The 20,905-nt window shown below is 35.6% G+C and overlaps 1 protein-coding gene across 7 annotated transcripts in view; it reads left to right on the top strand.

The window, feature by feature from the left end:
* Positions 1 to 20,905, top strand: part of ATF2 (activating transcription factor 2) — a 46,930-nt gene that overhangs the window by 13,673 nt on the left and 12,352 nt on the right. For 6 of the 7 annotated variants that reach the window (XR_008450337.1, XM_054069565.1, XM_054069562.1 and 3 more), the window contains 6 exons: positions 966 to 1,084; positions 2,179 to 2,307; positions 7,673 to 7,851; positions 8,176 to 8,290; positions 8,469 to 8,555; positions 17,993 to 18,142. Coding sequence is in view for 6 of the 7 variants with exons in the window: in XM_054069565.1 (XP_053925540.1) it covers positions 966 to 1,084; positions 2,179 to 2,307; positions 7,673 to 7,851; positions 8,176 to 8,290; positions 8,469 to 8,555; positions 17,993 to 18,142 (779 nt within the window). In the remaining variant the exon portion in view is untranslated. The remainder of the gene's footprint in view (positions 1 to 965; positions 1,085 to 2,178; positions 2,308 to 7,672; positions 7,852 to 8,175; positions 8,291 to 8,468; positions 8,556 to 17,992; positions 18,143 to 20,905) is intronic. The other variant, XM_054069561.1, reaches the window with a different exon arrangement.

Genomic DNA, 20,905 nt, shown 5'->3' with positions numbered 1-20,905 from the left:
CAGTCAGACACTTTCAGAAACTTTTTTCCTTGTAAGTGGCTGATTTGTTTGGACAAACGGACAGAAAGTTGTTACTTTTGAACCAGGAGTTCAAGAGTAACCATACATTTTAAAATTCTAAATGCAATCCTCGGCAATTATGCTGTAAGAAAGGGGACCCGTCAAATAATCAGGTGTTTGAGAATAGAAACTAGGGCAGTTTTTTCCTCTTCACATCCACATTCCAGCATACAAACTATTAGTCATAAATGCCAGCTTACATTAATAACACACACATAATGCCACACTACAGTATTTAAATGCAAGTAACTGTGTGGGAAATGTGGTTAATTTTGACCTGATAATAATAGTGAAATAAGGGGAATTTATATGGTACCAAAGACTTTCTATAAAGGCTTTTTTGAAACTGCTTCTTGCACATACCGGAAGTCTTGTGATTACAGCTTGACTATATGGGCTTCATAGGAGTCAGTACAATCTTGTGTACAATCTCACACTTTCCTTTAAAAGTTCCATGCACTTGAAAGTAATCACTGCTGTTTTCATAGTATGAGAAGAAGCAAACTGTCTGTGAGCTGTGCATTTTTCTCTCTCTTTCTTTAAAATAAATAAAAAAAAAATAAAGCCTTCCTGTAGGTCTTATCTCTATTTGCTTGCTCGCTGCAGTGATCTGCTATGCTAGACTAGGCGCTTCAGAATAGCTTCCTCGTGTTTCTGGACACAGAAGAAATGCTTTGTCACTCTCCCAACGCTGTAAGGGGCTTACGGGTTTGCAGACCTCATTTGCTTGTCTCCAGCAGGTGGAGTATGCCTTCTGGCTGCGAGGCAGAAAGGAGCCTGTTTGCAAGGCATGAGAGAGTTCTTAACCACATTGTCTTTTTCTGTTTGCTTTTGTTCTGAAAAATCCTATGATAAGTAGGTTCATAAATGGTGTTTAAAATTAAAAATAAAATTGTTCATTGCAGATCAGACACCAACACCAACTCGATTCTTGAAGAACTGTGAAGAAGTGGGCTTATTCAATGAATTAGCAAGTCCTTTTGAAAATGAGTTTAAAAAGGCTTCTGAAGATGACATTAAGAAAGTATGTTGAAAAACTTTTTGTTCTTAGAGCTTCTATATTTTGTATTGGGCATTCCAAGCAAATTTTGGATATATATATTGCCTTCTAAACTGCGTCGATAATCATTTGTCAGCTGCTTTTGTGTGTTGTATGGTGAGAATACAAATTTGAGAGTAGTTTTCTGAAGATTAGATTAATTTTACATAATCAGCATGGAGAATGGAACACATTGACTTTCTCTTAATTCTTCAAGTATCTAGTCTATATATGTTGAAGTTAATGATTAACTTTGATTGAAATTTCATTAGGCCCTGAATAAGCAAAAAACAAAAATGTCTGAAAAGCAAAGAGATTTTGCAGAAAGAAAAACATTTGCAAGAAATCAATGTGAAGAGAATAGCATGTGAATACTGATTACTTTGTTTAGTTTTAAAATACTGATGTTATTCTAAGAATCAGTAGTACTGATAATGAGAGTTAAGTACTGACTGAATTTGAAGAAGTGTCAGTAATGTGGTTATAATTATAACCACTATGTGCTGAAATCACTTTTGCCTAGAAGTTATTGTTCACAACCTAAGTGTCTACTTTTTTTTTAAGGTACAAATTGAAAGGAAAGAAAAATCAGGACTGTATGTGTTTAGCAACTTCATGCTTTTATGAGGAACGTATCATTTGTTTAGAAGTACTTTCTTCTATTTACTTTAGTACTTCCCAGTAATAACTGGTATGGGGCCCAAACATTTAAACACTCCTGCAAATGAAAAATTTTGTTCAGTGTCACCTATGAATAATTTTTACCTTTGTTGGTTACCTGGTTGACATCCATAGGCAGTGATGAAAAATGTCTTGCTGTAGTCATGTATACCAATTTTGCAGAATCAGTATCTGCATTTTCTTTGTTTCATAGAAATAGATACTTGTGAGTAGAATGGGTTATTATCCATTCCTGACAAAGCCTCACCTTTGACTGGTAATGCATTGGCATCAAGATCTTCCAGACATCGGCACCTCCCTGTTGTTATAAGACTGATATTTTTCTTTAGTTATTTACATTGTTTTGCATATTTTAGTTTGGAGACCTGAGTAATTTTGTTTTACTCTGTTACTCTTAGATGCCTCTAGATCTGTCTCCTCTTGCAACACCAATTATAAGAAATAAAATTGAAGAACCTTCTGTTGTAGAGACAACTCATCAAGATAGTCCTTTACCTCATCCAGAGTCTACTACCAATGATGAAAAGGTCAGAACCCCCTTTTTTTTAATTTCTTTTTGGAATTAATTTTTCAAATCTGACAACGATGTGTGAATTTTTGTAGATGATGATAGGCATATTGCTTAGCTGGTTGAAAGGAAAAGAATTTTCGTTTGCCATATTCCTGTGATTATGTACTTATATTGTTAAATTCTTTGGTTGGCTTTGCTCACAGTAATTATGTCATTGTCTCAGGCTGACCATCCAGTAAACCCAGAACAGAAATAAAATTTAATATTCATGCTATGTTAGAAAAGGCTGCAGGGGTTCTTTTTTCTGTTTTGTGCATCGTCGTTCATGAAAAAGCAAAGAAAGTTCAGATTCTTTGATTATTTCTTTTTTTTTTTTTAAATACTGTCAACAGCTTGAGACTCTTTGTGTGCATTTTTGTTTATCCTGTGTTTTAACATGAATTGTTTTGTGGAACAGCAGTAGATGTTCTACAAAAATGTAGAGTGCTGAGGGGCTGTCTTTCAAAGCTAAGCACCAGATAATTTTGTTTCAAATTCTGTACTCTTTAGGCTATTAGCAGTATGTATAAAAGTGGTGATTTCAGGCATTTGCTTGTTTAGTGTTTTCTTGGATACTCAATACTGAGGTATTGTCTGTCACTAGGGGATGTTGCAGTCAAAGCAATTTTAGAACTATTCCTCTAAAGAAGAAATAAATGTTTTAATTGTAATGATAACTTCAATATGTGACTTGAAGTGTATTTATTATGTGGAGCTCTCTTGAGGAACACAACGTGAAGCATTATCAGTGTAATGAATTAATTGTTTTTACTCCTACTTCAATAAATAAAAAATATTTGGAGCAGAACTTCTTAAAGGAATATGGCTGCTTTAGTCAATCTTTTATACGTGCATCTTCAGTGGGCAGTCTGGATTTGAAGGGAGTTAGCCATCTTATTCCCTACAATCTGCAGGACTTCTTAGGTTCACTGTGTGATTCAGTTGGAGGGGACCGCAGAAAGTTTCTGGTCCAACTTCCCCCTCAAAGCAGGGGTCACCTCTAGGATCAGACCAAGTTACTCAGGGCTTGATGCTGTCTGGTCTTGAAATCTCTGAGGAGGGAGGCTGTGCAGCCTCTCAGTGCAGCCTGTTCCAATGCAAGGCTGTCTTGGTGGTGAAAGTGTGTTTCTTTGGATGCAGTCTGAACCTCTGTATTTTCAGCTTGTGCTCCTTTTATCCTGCCAACAGGCAGAAGAGTGAGAAGAGTCTTGAACGTGTGACAGAAATTTAAGAGTTTCAATTCAGTTTTGTGTTTACAAAGCTTCAGAGTTTTATTAGGTAGCAAGGGTGAGTAATAGTAGGTAATCAAGGCAATTGTGTAGTCTCAAAAATAGTAAAATTAGTTTAAAGTAATACATCTAAAGAGCTGCTTAGATTAAGTAAATCATAGTCCAAATCTTAAGTCTTTTTTATTTAATTTCCTTCTTATTTCAGAGGTTAGTTTGTTTTTTCACTGCAAATGCTTTTTTCTAAGTACAGTAATTTTGACAGGAGGTAATATTAATAAATTTATACATTAGTGGTTGGATATCTCATTAGCATCATTACAAGTGAAGAATATATCTCAGTGCTTGGCAGTACTTACAAGCTTGTCTCATTCATGATATAATTTCAGTGCTGTCATGGTGGCAGTGCTGAAGTGAAAAACTGCTGCTGATCAATGGTGTTCTGATGTCTGATGGTCTTAGAGACAAGCTGAGCAAGGATGAAGGTGCTGCTTCGAGTATGCTGCTGCTGCTACATGTGGCCTGCAGAAGCTGAGAAGTGTGAGCAGTGTTGCTGTTTTCTCAGTTAGATTTTTATATTCTCCTTCTACAGATGTATTGAAGGAGGGAAGGTTTTTTCCCTCAGGGCATAGCTTGTTTTAAAATATATATGCCACTGTAACCATTTCATTGGCTGAATATATTTTAGTAGCATTAAATTACAGCCTGTTATGTGCAAGAGAGTTCTAGTTTTCCTTATAGTTGTCAAAGGAATTTCTTAGACTCCTAAAAAATTATGCTTAATTCTTTTCCTAGTTTTCCAGGAGTTCCTCTAGTTCTGCTAGGCTTCAATAAGAGTTGATATTGTGCTTTGAATAGACCCAAGGTATTATTAGGCGTATATGAAGCCTTTTAGCATTAAGATAATAGGTAAGTGAAACCTAATTCATTCTTTGAGAACTTTCAAACTCTCAGTTGCTTATTAACAGTACTCTAAAGGGTGACCCTCCACAGTTCCACAGGTTGCTTAGTTGTTGTCAGATAGCTAATTGCATAACTTTATTATTTTAAAACAAATTGCTTTCTTACAGTAATAATTACAGTATTTGTTCTGACCACCTGCATTTCTCCATAAAGAATTCTGTCCATTAATAGCATTATGAAGTTACTGCATGATATTTGCTCTTACTTACAAAATATTTGCAAATATGCATCTTTGAAAACATTTTATTTAAATAAAGTAACTATCCTCTTATGTAACATACTTTCCAATTCAGTGGTTTTTAGTTTTAAGAATAAAAGAGTTGGAGAGATCCTTTCAGTTAGTCTAATATCTCTGAATAGGCTTAAACTTTTCTCGTAAAGATAAAGTAATTTCAGCTTAACCTCATGGTTGCAGATTCATCTGGGTTTTTTTGTCCTTTAGCAGGACATATTTACAAACCACTGTATTTCAGACAAAGTGTGTACTTCATTAGTGCAGTGCTTTGACTAATTAGTATCTTTCTATCAGACTGGTGTGCCTATGGTTTTGTTTTTACATGCTAATAAAATGTCAGTTTCCTTTAGATCCGTACTTCTTAAATGTGCAGCTTGTGTCATTACCGTATTGTTACAGTAATTGTCACATGCACACGTTTCAGAGTGTATCCTAGAGAAAGTTAGTATACGTAGTTAAAAGGTAGTTGAAAATATTTTGTTTCCAACCATATCAACACACTACTCAGTAAATGTGTTATTCATTTAATGGTTGAGGATCATTTCTGATCTTTTAAATAAAGCAGAAATGCTGTATTTGATAACGCACAGAGAATTGTGTGCATGTGAGGCTTCTTTTTTTCAGAATTTTATAGATTTATTTCAGAATTTTATATAGTCTTCTGAACATTGCTGAAATCTGGTTTCCATAAAACATTTTGTCTGAAAGTTGCAGATCACTTTTTCTCTTAGTAGGGGATCAAGCCATGGAGAGACCGAGTTTTACAGTCAGTATTTATTAGAACACCCATGAATTAAGCTGTTGTTATGAATATCTAATAAATATTCACAGAGCGCCATGACTTGTGCAGTCCTCCATAGTTATCTGGTTGCAGCAACAGTTGGGAGGCCAGTCCTCACTGCTTGCTCAGAGGTGGAAGGTTGTGCTAACACGGTGGTGACTTCTGGCTAGGTGTTCAGAAAGTGTTGAGGGTCAGGTTGGATGGGGCTCTGAGCAATCTGATTTAGTGAAAGGTATCCCTGCCCGTGGCAGAAGGGTTAAGCTAGAAGATCTTAAAAGGTTGCTTCCGACTCCAGCCTTTCAGTGGTCCTTCAAGGGATCCTATCTTTCATTCAATGTATATATAATCCTGTAGCCTTTGTTTACATTATAGCAGCCACTGTGGGCTTGAATGCTCTCTGAATTGTTCAGCATGTTCCTGATAGTGTACAAGTTCAGCTGGTGTTCTGAGTTTATGAATCATTGTGAATTCATCAGGGGCGGTTTTTCTCTAGAGCTTATCCTTTCTTGCAAGGCTCACGTCCTGCCTCTCAGCACTTCTCTTCCTGACCTTTTGTATTTCGGTAGCCATTCCCTTATCCACACGCACAGGTACAGAAGCCACTGGCATGAACCCATACAGAAGGAGCATTACTGTTGCTGAGAATGGGTGAATATCTGGTTAGTTTACATCTTTGTATTAAACACATATACATGGCTCCATGGCTGCAGTTAACCGACTGCTTTTCTTCCCTTTTTTATGGAAATTAGAATTACTTTGCCATAGCTATTTGTTCTGTGGTGTTCATATGTTTAAATTTATATTTATACATTTGAGTTTGTGTGCCACGTATGAAGATATTTCAGGTGAAAGGAAGAAGTAAAAGAGCTCTTAACCTCTGTTGGCTGTTAGGGACAAATATGGCTGTTCCTGCATCAGATCCCTATGTTGGGGATAGACTTTCTAGTGGCTCCTTGCTCACAGTAATGAGACAGGTTATAGTGGCAAACAGCAGGCAGGAAGGGGCAAAGCTGAAACCAAGGAAGAATGATACAGTAATTTCTGAATTGACCATAGCCAAAAGATTTTCGGGGCAAGTATTCTCCCCTTATGCCTTCCTCTGATTTCCCACAGTCAAGCAGTTCGGTCTTTGTTTTCCCTGTGGCTCTTCTCACTGAATAAGATCTATATAGCTGTTGTACCAAATTGTACAGTTGGACTTGTTGATCTTAAAGGTCTTTTCCAACCTAGCGATTCTATGATTCTTATTTGCAGGTGGGTGTTTAATCTTGTCCTAAGAATACGCATTAGTCAACTTCTCCCAATTTTTTTTTCTATTTCTGCAATTCCGTACTGGATGTTTTCATCTTTTGAGTGAATGCTCATCTATAATTCTAGGTACTGTGTTCAAATATTATAACATTTGTAGATATACCAGATTGATACTAAAGAAAAATTTCTTGCTTTCCTCGATACAGCTCACTGTTATTCTCCAAAACCTTTCATGCACTGTAAATAGTCTTTTAGGTCCCTTGGGGAAAAGGCTGAATGAATTAATGAATCCTGATGACAAATCTAGTCTCTGAGAATTTGAAGGGAGAAAATTTCATTGTCTAAAGTCCTTTCTTTTTTGAAGCATACAGTTTGCCAGCCCCCTTACACTCCTATGAAGTGCTCAGAGGAGCACACATGGGTAAGATAAAGGCTTAAAAGAAAAACCAAACAGGTGTGGGTTTTTTTCCTTTTTACTGAACCATAAAGCTCTTGTTTAAGTCCAGAACAATGAACTGAAACTAAAATGTACATAAGGACTATAAAATGTTTTACTTATTCAGAGTGTGCTGATAGCACATGGGTTTCTCAGAAAAAAAAAAAATTAATACCTGATCAAAACTGATTTCTGAGTTAAAGTAGCCTTAGCATAAATTGAGCCAGGGTTTGTCATAAAACTAAAATCAGTCATTGAAACAATTTCAGTTTGATAGTTTAAATGATTCATCCAAAGGGTTTTTATAGTGTTTCTAGTTGTATGACTGACTTTGCTTGCATAACGATATAGAAATTGTGATCTGTTTCATCAAACTGTGTTCATTTAGCAGTTGGAATTAATGAGCTATATTTATATTTTACAAACTGATTAATCTTTATTTTTCCTCAGGAAGTGTCGCTGCAGCAGACTGCACAACCTACATCAACAATAGTTCGTCCAGCATCGCTACAGGTTCCTAATGTACTGCTTACGAGTTCTGACTCAAGTGTTATTATTCAGCAGGCAATACCGTCACCAACATCTAGTACTGTTATTACCCAGGCTCCATCCTCTAACAGACCAATAGTGTAAGTTATGTAAAACTTGGTAAAATGTTTTCTTACAGAATTTGAAAATATTTTGTCTTGTTTACTTTCAGAGACTGTTTCTGCAGTTAATATAAAAATCTGAGATGCTTTGGTGTAATGTGGTGCTTCACTACATATGAAACATACAACTTTCACTACATGTGAAATATAATTCCATGTTCTTCACATCACTAAGTTCATATTTTTGATCTCCAAATAATTATTACATTACAACTGTAAACAAACCAACCAATTTAAAATAATGTGTAAACTTGTTCTCTTCTCTGGATAAGTTTTCTTTTATATAGTTCATTCCTTTTTCAGTCCAGTTCCAGGTCCTTTTCCTCTGCTGTTACATCTTCCTAATGGACAAACCATGCCTGTTGCTATTCCTGCATCTATCACAAATTCTAATGTGCATGTCCCTGCTGCAGTTCCAGTAAGTAAGCATGATGCTATATTAATTTGAAAGTGGAGCAGATTTGCATAAGTGCAGCTTAGAACTTGGTTTTAAGCAGCTTGATAGCTGTTTTGGCTTCAGAGGGTAGTGCTGTCATATGCTCTCTATTATGATAACATACTCAGGTTTTCTTCATTTTTATACTTTATCTGGTCAGCTTGTTAGACCTGTCACCATGGTGCCTAGTATCCCAGGAATCCCAGGGCCTTCCTCCCCACAGCCAGTGCAGTCTGAGGCTAAATTGGTAAGTGAAAAACTCCATTATTCCTCAAGAAGAATAACTTGAGAAATTAATGAAATTATATTGCTTTTTAAAACAGCTTTAGTTTTCTTTTGTTAGTCTAAATTCTGCAAGTACAAATTTAATAAAAGCAGAAAAATAACAACTGTGTTTATTTTGCAGTTATTTCAAATTCCAGCCTATGTTAGTTCTGTTGTTAATGGTCATTTTAATCTTATTTTCAATCATTCTTTTAAAAGAACTGGATTTTCCACTGAACTCCTCCTCCCCCCTTCTAGTGGGGGATAGAAAATGTTAGTTGGAAAAGAGAAAGAAAAGATTAGCATGTTAGCAATGAACATCAGTTTCAGAGAAGCAGAATATGTTTCCTCCCAAAGGATATGGTATTTCTTAAAAAAACTAGGAAACAAAGTTTTTTTTAAACAATGTTTTCAGAATCTCAACTGAATATAGTCCGTTTGGCAAGAGAATTGTAATTAGACATGTATTACTGCCATACTTAGGAAATTGTTTTGTGTGGAGGTTGGTGGTTGTTGTGTTAGGGCAGTTTTGGGGGTTTGGTCATTATTTGGGAGAACCATGAGCAAAACAAGCAGAAGAAAGTTCATTTTGGTTTTGTGGGTTTTTGTTTGTTTGTTTGAGTTTTTTTAAAATGTTAGTGACCTAGTTATGGTGGAAGATTGATTTATTAATTTCTTTTAAAAATTTCACTGACACTAGGTAGTTGCTTCTGGTTTTGCTGTCTTGTTGTTTCCAACTGTTGTAAAGCAATAGAAAAACTATTATTAAACAATAATTAACCCATTTATATATTTACAAGATGCCTCTGTAAACAGTATCTGTCTTGTGAAGTAGCGTTCCTCTTCTGATTCCTACTTTGTACTAAAGAAGAATCAGGAGCACCTGCTAGCTAAAATATGATTTTGCACATCAGGATTGATAAGTGAGAGGATGCCCTCAACATCTTTTATTATCTCATTTCTCTCAAACCCGTGTGCTTTCTTTCCTTACCCATTTTCTCTCTTGAAACCACAATATGAAAAACAGTGAGACTGGGAATACTAATTATTCTGCTGTCTGGAGTAATGGAATTCCGGTATAGTGGCACACTAGACCACATTCACCAAATATTGAAATTGCAGTGGGGAGTTGGTCACCAGCCTTTTCCTAGTGCTGTCAGGTCTCCTTTCATTGTCCTCCTCTGTTGAACACAATGACTTTTAGTGTAGAGAGGGACAGAAAGGAACAAGGTCTGTTTCTGTGTATCCTTATCCCCTTAGGAATGGGAGAAGAAATTATTAATACCCAAGGGAAATAGTTAAATGTAACCAGAATAATTTATCTTAAGGAGAGGTGAATGTAAGAAAGTGAAAATAAGAACTCTTTTCTCAGAAATTGCACATTTGTTAGTAAGGAGACTCGTGCACTGAATTCTGCTTTATGAAATTGAGAAGGAATTGTTTCCAGATAATCTTGGAGATGGACAAGAAATTGGGTTTTGCTCTTAGAAAGCTTTAAAAGGAGGAAGGACATAGGAGTATGTGGTGAAGACTTTGATCCGACATTGGAAGAAGAAATCACTCAAATGCAGAGAAAACCAAAGATCATTAGACTTACATTTTAATAGTCTCATTAGTCTTCTCGTTAGAATTTAGCTAATATATTTTCACTTCAGTGATTGCTTATCTTTTTTTTTAAGTGAGACTGTAAAAAGGGTATTTGCAGTATTTCTTCTTTCTTGTCACTTAATATAAAGCATGAGCAGCATTCAAGAATATCAGAATTGTGTGTATTCTTATGCTCATTTACTTTTATATAGTGTCTATTCACAAAAATAAAAAACCTCCATTTCTTATCACTCCTAAAGTAAAAGGAATTTAATAAGAAACATCATGCTTGTGTAGAAAAGCTTCCAACAGGAAGGCTAACTCACTGTGCCATGTGGTCCATTGTGGCAGATATGTTATGGTTTATTAACTCTAAAGTTCGATTTAATTTTTAAACTTTAAGTCTTTGTGATGTCAAATGCTTTCTTTTTAAATGTATCTCTTGAAAATAATTTTGCTTGCTGCATACAAAATTCTGCAAAGGTATGGTAATTGGGCTTATTTTTCACTTGCGTTCCTGATTAAGCCAACAGAAGACATACTATTTCATTCTACAGCTATTTGTTTGCTCTTTATTTCATTAATAGTTCACATTTAAAGTTGAAATATGAACTACTACACTCAAATTTGATAAGTGAGGAATGTATGTTTCGCTACATTGTTTCATCTACTAACACTATGCTGCAGTGTGTGGATGTATTGGTATGTTTAAGATAGCAGAATGCCGGGAACGCTTTCTGTGTCCTTTTGCCTGCCATAACCACGTTTCTGCTTTATGTTGGGGTGAAGTCTATCAGCCTAGTATTCTTAGTGTCTTTTGGAAAGAAAGCTGGATGAAAGGGCAAAGCTGTTATATTCCCTTCTAAACAGTTGGCGCCTAGGAGTCAGGATTTTTATAGATACTTGGAATTTTCTTGGCTGTTGCTTTATTTTATTTCCTATTTATTATTTTGAGAATTTTTTTGTTATTCGTTAAAGACTGACTTTGTCTCAGACTTTTTCATATTGTGTTATAGAATGTAGAAATAGCATATATAACACATATGAAAAATGTGCTTGAATAGGTTCCTAACAATGCAGTAGTCCTCAGATATTGAAGTCAGTTTGGTAGTGTATGGGATGCAAAATTTGGAAAGTTAATGTGTCTTTTAATGTCTCTGGAGAGTTTTGTCATATATGCTTTTGGCCATTGTTGTTTGAATCTGTTTCATTCTAAGACCATATTTTCCTAATCTGGTATTCTGCATTTTCTGCTACCGTATGTATGACAATACTATTTCAAGGTATTCTTAACTGACACAGACCAGCCCACTTCAGAGGTTGAGTAAATTCTTGAAGAACTGTTTGCAGTAACTTTGTCACTTTAAGATGCAATATCCTCAGATTGCTGAATTGTTGTCAGATACAGACCTGTGTAGAAGGCACAACTCCTTGTGTTTTGGATTAAATACTTGGCTCAAGCCAAGGCAGGAACCAGACACAAACCCTTTGTTTGTGCTTTGTGCCTTTCTTTACAGAGGCTATTTCTGCAGTTCATTTCTTGTTATGACATTGCAAGGAACTAAGATTATTTTAGAGTTTTGTAATAAGAAAAGCAAAGCCCTTTGTGGTCTGGTTTCATTCTAGGCTTCCTTTTTTTTGTTTTAAGTGACAACGAGAACCAATTTGGTAAAAATTAGATTATAGTGCCGTTATTTCTTAGTGTTGTGGAGTTTACTTAATATGGATTTGGGGAACTTAATTTCTATATTTTGATTTATGTGGAAACAACACATATTTCTTCTGTTTGTTGCATAGGTGTTGTTTTCCTTACGAGTTGCATATACCAAATTGTACATAAAGCATCATATATTTCTTTATATAAAAGCACGAATGAACTTTAGTAAAAAGCTGACATTTTAATTTCTAAAAGATAAAGCTTAAAATAACTGGCAGGAGATGTATTTGATAATGAGTACGATGCCTTCCTTTAACACAATTAAAATTTTTCTTAAGCTATCCTAGAAGTCTTAAAACCCTTTGAAGACAGGGGAACTAATAAACTTGCTGGGAAATTTTTTGTCGTTATGGACAGCTTTTGGAGACTTTTTTCAGTTTGTAAATGGTCTCTCTTTTGATATTTGGAAACGTTCTTTGAATAGACTTATTTGTTTGTATTAGCATGTATTTATTTCTATATTTGCTGAAGTTTTCAGTCTGAGTAGTGTCAAACTCCTTCAGCGTGGCAGTTTTGCTTATTCATGTGAAGTGAGTTCCTGAGATGTCACCTACAGAACTCTGTTCTTCCTTTGAAATGCACTTTTCTGTGGTTACCATTAAAGTTGCCTGACACCAAATGATCACATGAATTCCATAGAGGGACAATTGCACTTGAAAACAGGTTCACAGAGTGATAGAAAAATGTATACCAACTGTGAGGAATAATGACTGGGAGGGAAAAAAGTTGTAAACAACAACAAAAAAAATAAAAGCCACAACAGATAAAAATCAAAAAATTGTCTGTGCAGTGAGCCAAATTGTTATGATTGGTGACAAGGAGCTCTCAACTGAAACAGCTGAAATTTAGTGGAGAGTATGTTAAGCACAATCTTAGTGTCTGCTTCAGCAATGAAACATACAGTGCTATGGGATAATTAAATCAAATCATATTCCATTTTAATTTATTGTTCGATATTGAAGTTATTGTTGTGAATGTAGCTGCTGCATTCACACCTTTAAAGGGCACTGCGACTAGAGTTTTCAACATTCTTGGTTCCTTTTTCTCCTGTTGCTTATAGAACTGAGATGAAATATGACTACAGATTTTATTCAGACACAAGCTGTCATTTACTGCTATTCCTTTGAAAATATCATTGTATCTTGTACTGAGAATGACACTCAATAGGAGTGAAAATGAGTTTCAGATTTCTTTGGCACACTTAATATAAATTGTCAGCTTTTCTGACATGACTCCATATTTGTTGTTATTCTAAAGAAACTTAATTTCCACATACTTAAGTAAAATCAAATATGTATGTCATTTCTGTGGTATTTTAGAGAGGCTTCAAAGTAGATGCAATAGCTGCATTTAAAATAAACCAAACAAAAATACTTCCTCCTGAAGATAAGGATGCATGATTCTAAACATTACAGAATTGCTTCCGATATTATCGTGAGAAGATCTGTAATTGTATGCTTTCTGTACACGCAAAGGAATGTGAGCCATGAGTTACTCCTAGTTGTAAAACATCCTTTTTTCAGTGTACAACTTGTGGATGCAAACTTAATCTTCCGATCCTTCTGCATGGATTGCAAAATTTTCCGAAGCACAAAAAAAAATGCTTTAACACTGAATGTTTCCCTCTGTCTCCTCCTACCCATATAAAACCTTTTGTCACAATCTGAGAAATACCTTGCGCACAGTGGGCAACTGGTAGGCTTTCTGCGGGAGGTTTCTACTGAGAAGTGACAGAGGGCAGCTTGGCAAATGTTCAGAAACCGACATTAACTTGCTGGAGCCCGGCATGGGACCTTGTGTTCAGCAGAATTCTTCTGACCTGTCTCTCTGCATGCTGAGCTAATCAGCAAACACCTAATGAGCCTACTCTAAAGAAACAGACCCTCTCACAACCTACTTCATTTTCATATGTTCTCTCGGGGTGGAGAGACAAGACTTCATAAGGACTGATGATGCTGCAAAGACCACAATAATGATAATTAACTTGCTGAATTTAGAAGATTATGCTGTTAATTAGTTGCAAAATAAAGATAAGTAATAGAGCGGCAGATGGTAGGATAACACCCAGGAGAAGAAGGGTTATTACTCTGATGAGCTTTTGTGGCAGATATGAAATATGGATCTGAGTTCTTCACAAATTGTTTCTAGAGAATATTGTCTTGTTTCTGTGAGCTCTTGATGGAAAGACCTAGTCTTACCAAATTTTGACAGATGTGGTGAGGATTTGTTTCCAGGGATATACACGAAGAGTAAAAGCTGCTTGAAAATAGCGATTTTAGTTTTACTGTAATAACCAAAAAATATCGAACAAATCTTGATTGTCGTTAGGTTTCCCCACATAATAATGCTTGTATACATTTCTTCTAATATTTTTTTCAATATACTTGATTTTTAAAACTGAGATTCTCATCATAATTGGAGTGACTATCACACTACTCTCACAAAGCGTGACATCCATATAGGATTTTAGTCCAGTATTACTGTCTAAAATATGAAACTTTTAATATACATGAGCTGGATATATCTGTGTGAAAATCTGTAGCTATTTCTCAGATTTTCACAATATTTTTGCATTTGTGAATAATTTTAGTCATAACTATTTGAATTTCGACTTTTAAACTCTGTATAAAATTAAATTCTTTTCTATTTGTTTCTGTAGTACATTACGTTTAACTGTATTTTTTAAAGGGAGTTTATTTACTTATAAATTCGCAAAATTATAATGTTTAATTTTTAGCATTACAATAGGGAAGGTTAAGTCCTACTTTGTTTATGCATCTGTTATGACTGATGAATATTTTGTAACATAGATAGGATTGTGCCATTTCCTTAACTATAGTTTCCTATTTTCAAACAAAATGTAAAATATGCAAATTTAATAGCATAAACTTCCTTTCTTTTTAGGTTAACTTTGCAAATATTTCTTTAACATGGAAATGCAGAAGTAGAAAGAGCCAAGTGAAAATAGGCAATAATAACTGTTACTTGCTTTATGTGCCCATTAAAAAAAAAACAAACCCTAATTAGTTTTGTTTCATGTCCCATATCTTCTGAACTTGGGCTGTCTTTGACTAAGGAAATGGATATGCTACTGAAACTCTTTCTTTAAGTAACCGACTTTAAGCAAACACTGCAAACCATTTCCAGGAATTAATTGACATCTTTGTTTTGGGATACTTACGTCAAGATTTGCTCATGCGATCACAGCAGAGTAGGTTAGGCAGTCTGGCCATACACATACCAATTGTATAAATGTTTATGCTCCACTGCTATGAAAATTAGAAATTAACTTTTTGTCACTGAACTTAGAGATTAAAAGACTTGAGTTGGATGAAATCATATTGGTTTTACTTCTCATGGCAGTGGAAGAGGAGTATGTACATGGCAAGTTGCTTTGTTCAGGTTGAGTAATTTTTGAGACAGTAACTTTTAAAAATCACCAGATATGATGGCCTTGAAACAAAAGAGCACACTCTTTAAAACCTCCACAAAAGTTAAAATAGACACGTTGTAACTAATTTGTTACAACTAATTTGTCTTACCACAACTGTCTTAATTTTGACTCCTGAAAGTTTGTCACATCCTCCTAAACATCAAGTTATGATACAAGAAAGACTTCTAAAGCAGTTCAGATAATAAAAGAAAATACATTGTGAAAAATTAGATGTTAATAACCTGTGGAAATTATATGGGATAAAATTGTCTTGCTAACATTAAATACTTTCTACTTCCTTTAAAAAAATATTTCTTAAAAAGTGATTTGGGAGAGACGTGTCTCCCTCGTGATTGTTGTGGCAACTTAGAAAATTTTACCATTTAATGACCAGAATTAATTAGATAAGATGACACTACCTCCTTAAATTCTATCTTGAGCTTTCCATTGTTGTAATTACATTATAGACTTGGGCTTCACTAATTTTAGACAGCTAGGAAGCACTTAGACCTTTTTGTGCTCACTGACTTTTTTTTTTTGTTATTGTTTTCCCAAGGCATGCTAGGAAGTTACAGATTGCTTACAGAATCATAGAATAGTTTAAGTTGGAAGGGGCCTTAAAGATCACCCAGTTCCAACCCCATGCCATGGGCAGGGACACCTCCCACTAGATCAGACTGCCCAAGGCTCCATCCAACCTGGCCTTGAACGCCTCCAGGGATGGGGCATCCACAACTGCCCTGGGTAACCTGTGCCTCACCACCCTCATGGTGAAGAATTTCTTCCTTATGTCTAGTCTAGATCTTCCCCCTTCCATTTTAAATCCATTCTCCCTCATCCTGTCACTAGATGCTCTTATAAAAAGTCCCCCCCAGCTTTCTTCTAGCCATCTTCAGGTACTAGAAGGCTACTATATGGTCTCCCTGGAGCACTGGGGAAATTACTGTAAATTTGTCTTCTGTACTTTTCTGAAAGCACCTTCTTCATTCCAGGAAGCTTGTGAATTTGGTAAAAAAATTGAGGTGGAGAACAGAACTTCATTAACACTGAATTCTTATGTACACTTTAATGTTTGGGGTGAAGTGTGCTGTTATCTTCAGTGTAGAGCAGTCACTATGAAAGAGACATAAGTCACGGGCAAAATACTTTGTAAGAGCAAGCCAGCAGAGTTTCTTGGTTATCTCTGTAGTCCTCAGATGGGATATCTGCTGGTGTTGGTTAGATGCTACAGCCAACAGCGTGGGTTTTATAGTTGATATAACTTGCCATATTGCAGACTTGAATATTTTCGGCTGTTCTGACAGAGGTAATCTGCAATCTGTTATTTTAGTTGCAAAATACGATCCAGAAAAGCCTGTCATCATGCAAGGTAGGAGAGTAATGTCCCTATATTCCAGTGACTTAATTGTTGTGAATATCTCCATAAATAGGTGCAAAGTCTTTTGCTTATTTTGAGCTGGCTAAATGTAGCCTAGCTCCAGCAGTTTTAAGACATTCTATTAATATTAGTACTTTAGCGATAGTTTGTTAACTTTTGTCGTGTTTTAGAATATTATCAAAGTTGTCGTAAACTATCATATATTATAACGTTAATATTTTCTTAAACTTGTATTAGGTTCTTTAAGAACCCAGTGATTGGTAGAAAAATATTCTTTAATACCATTTGTCTAGGTAAATTGTTAAGTAACACTGAATATTTCATCATAAATTACACCACATTAATGAAATTCTAAGAAATAACGTAGAATTACAAGCGGCTGTGGTTTTTGAAAGTTAGTATGACCTTTTATCACTTAAGATTAAGAATTTGTTATAAATAGGGTATATAATCTCTTACAGTTTTAATGTATTCCACTAAAAGTTAAGTAAAATCACTTTCAAGGAGGTGTCAATAAAATGCTTTAAAATACCATACCAAGTAACTCTTGAATGTATTATATACAGCTGAACGTTGAAGTTATTGTTCTTCGTAGTGGCTGTGTACAATAATGGAAGAACTCCAAACCTTTTAGCAGTTTTTTAAATGTAAAATAGCATGCTGTAACAGTTATTTTGCCTATTTCTGTATAAATAAAAGCTAATCTTTATGTACAACCTGAACTTTGTTATTGTTTTGTGCATTACTGAAATGTTTCGGCAAAGACCTTGGCTTTTGTGTAATAGTTACTCTTAGAAAGGTTTGTAGAGGTGAGTATTTCTGAAGACCGTGAAAAAGTGGAATCATAAAGAACTGTTTAAAATGTATAGAGAACACCAGAATTTTTAAAATTGAAAGGTTTGAGTTCTGTTTCTTACTTGTTTTCCCTAATGTCATCATTTAATTTCTGATCTGATCCTTGTATAATACCAGCCTCAGCAACTGTTTATCACCTTGTAGTCATCTCCTTGTGGGCCCAGTTGATGGTGAAGGAGGGTTTCTCTTTACTTCCCCATAGAGCTTACCATCCTTTTTCTGAGATCCTACGTAAAGCTGGATTGCTATTGTCATGCTTGCAAGAAATTGTCACCTATTAGTAGGTATATGTCTACATCAAAGTTGAAAGCCTATAAAAAGAAACAGCTATTTTAGAGTTGGAGCTCCTGTTTCCATAATGAAAGTAGCTACTACTATAAATCATTAACAGTTCCTCAAATTATTGTGATAGATCATTTCCTTTTTTTTTCTTTTTTTTTCTACTTGCAGAGATTGAAAGCAGCCTTGACCCAGCAGCACCCTCAGGTAACAAATGGAGATACTGCTAAGGGACATCCAAGTGGATTGGCTAGGACTCAGTCAGAGGAACCACGACCACAGTCACTACAACAACCTGCAACTTCGACAACTGAAACACCGGTATGACAACAGAGTAGATGCATACTTCCTACCCCTTTCTTTGATACGCAAAACCAAAATATTTTTCTTTATTTTTAATTTGTAAAATAGAGATTGTGTGCTTCAGACTTCTCTTGGAGTCAATAGTTCTGTAGCAGTAAAATGTTCGTCATTCTTAGATGTTCTTAAATGCTTATAAAATGTTTTATCCAAGATTATAATTTCAAAATAGGCATTATCTATCTGCTCAAATGTAGAGCTAAGTCCTCCTGATTTCTGGAGTGCGCTAATAGGAAATTCTGTGGGGTAACTGAAAATTGTACAACTGGTTAATATATATTTGAAAAAACGAAGTGGCTTTATCTTGTATGTATATTGCATCTGTTTAATATTTTATATTACAAACACTCTAGAAATTTTCTTGACTGTATCAGGTGTCATGATTATTTTAACTTGCTTGGAAGATCTTTTCTGCACTGCCACAGAAAGAGTCTCAGCTGTGTGATCAGAATCATAGGATTGTTAAGGTTGGAAAAGACCTCTAAGGTCATGAAGTCCAACCGTCAGCCCAGCACCACCGTGCCTACTAAACCATCTTCTGAAGTGCCACGTCTACATGATTTTTTAACATCTCTAGGAGTGATGACTCCACTACTTCCCTGGGCGGTCTGTTCCAATGCTTCACCACTCTTTCAGTAAAGAAATTTTTTCCACTATTCGATATAAACCTCTGTTAAGGCACAACTTAAGGCCATTTCCTCTCAATCCTGTCACTTGTTACTTAAGGGGAGATACCAACACCCACCTTGCTACAACCTGCTTTCAAGTAGTTGTAGAGAACGATAAGGTCTTCCCTCATACTCCTTTTCTCCATACTAAACGGCCCTAGTTCCCTCAGCTGCTCCTCATAAAACTTGTGTTCCAGACCTTTCACCAGCTTTGTTGCCTTCCTCTGGACATGCTCCAGCACCTCAATGTCCTTGTAGTGAGGGGCCCAAAACTGAACACCGTATTCAAGGTGCAGCCTCACCAGCACCGAATACAGGTGAACGATCACTTTCCTATTGCTGCTTGCCACACTACTTCTGATACACACGAGGATGCTGTTGGCCTTCTTGGCCACCTGGTCATACTGCTGGCTCACATTCAGCCAGCTGTCAAACAACACCTCAAGGTTCTTTTCAGCTAGGCAGCTTTCCAGTTGTGTAAGTGTACTGTGTCATCCTGGGTACTGAAGGGGGGTGCTGTAAACTTGGGAATGGTGCACAGTCTCTATGGGATGGTAGATGAGAACAGGAGAATAAAGGGCAAGACCTCTGAGTCAGACTGGAAGTGGTAGTTCTGCTGGAGGAAAGAGATATTTCCATGGATGAATCCTTGAGGATTGCTGCTGTTCTATTTCAATAAAACTTGTTGGAATGTGTTTTCAAAATGCTTTTAAAGAATCTCTAAGAATATTTTCAAAATTTGTAGCAGAATACCAATTTTATATGAGCTATGTACTTGGCCCAAAACAGGAAGGACCTGCATCTGCAGTGAAAGCACTTAGATTCTCAGCCTGGCCAGTGAAATCAAATAATGTATCAAAACAAATACGTTTGGAGCACAAAGAGGCAGAAAGTTACCCATTGTGAAATGATCTTCTTAAGACTTGATGATCTTCTTAAGTTCTCCCATACTACCTTAATTTTTTAAAAAGAATATTTTCATAATATCACATAGCAGAATTTTGAAGATGAAAATCTTGCAGTTTGGTTATTTTGTGGTTACTTTATATTATGATTTTTTTTTTTGAAAAATGCAAGTCATCAATTCCTAAAAGGCTGATTTGAGGTCCCAGGGTTTTTTTTTATTATTAGCTGTTTAGAATTTATTGCAAATCATTATGCCAACTGATACGTGTTTCCAGGTTTTAGTGTAAAACTCTCTTACTGTGCTACCGAATGTGTAGGTGCACCAGTTAATATGTCATGGTGACAGTTCTGTTGAGTCTATATGATCACTTGAAAGGTTGATTTTAAGATCCATTATATTTGTAATTATAATTCATTAGATCTTTGCCTAGGGTGTGTAGACAGCTATGAAAGGAGTATAATGTATAATTTTAAATAAAGAAATATTTTTATCCTGTCATAATATGTGGGTGGATATAAGGGAAATTGGTATCCAGTGGTGAGGAACGCGTCAACGAGCAGGAAATTGCTATGTAGAGATCCAGGGATCAGTGATCATCAGCGTTGACAGCATTTGTCAGACAGCTTCTATATATTGGGCCTAAACAATTGTATAGTATTTCATTTACGACTAGGTTTATGGGAAGGATCAAAAGTGGAAAAATTATTTCCTGCTAGATATAACTTATAAGAGCTATTGGTGAAAGACTGTTTTAAAGTTTACCTTTCGTAAATACTTGCTGAATTCATCAGAATCAGTAAAAGAATGTCTTGGAGACTGTCTAAAGAAGTATTGCTTCCAGGTTTTATTCAATTGTCAAATGCAAATGTCATCAATTGAACACTTTGAAGTGAGTGGCTTTTTTAGTCCCATTTTAAACCAAAGCTAGAGCCATGATTAAAATTTAACAAATTAGTATAGCATAGTAAGGAGTGCAAATACAGTAGAGTTAAATGACATAGCTTTCCACAAAAGAAATGTTTATAACCTGAGTGTACTTAGAAGTGCGTGAATGCGTTTCTCGAAGTATGATATGTATTTGGACTAGACTGGTTGCTTAAGTCATGGATAGTATTGTACTGAGAACTTCAATGCTTTTTACTGTTTTCA

Source organism: Cuculus canorus, chromosome 6 (assembly GCF_017976375.1).
Source record: "Cuculus canorus isolate bCucCan1 chromosome 6, bCucCan1.pri, whole genome shotgun sequence".
Taxonomy (NCBI): Eukaryota; Metazoa; Chordata; class Aves; order Cuculiformes; family Cuculidae; genus Cuculus; species Cuculus canorus.
This window is presented reverse-complemented; position numbering and strand designations above follow the sequence as displayed.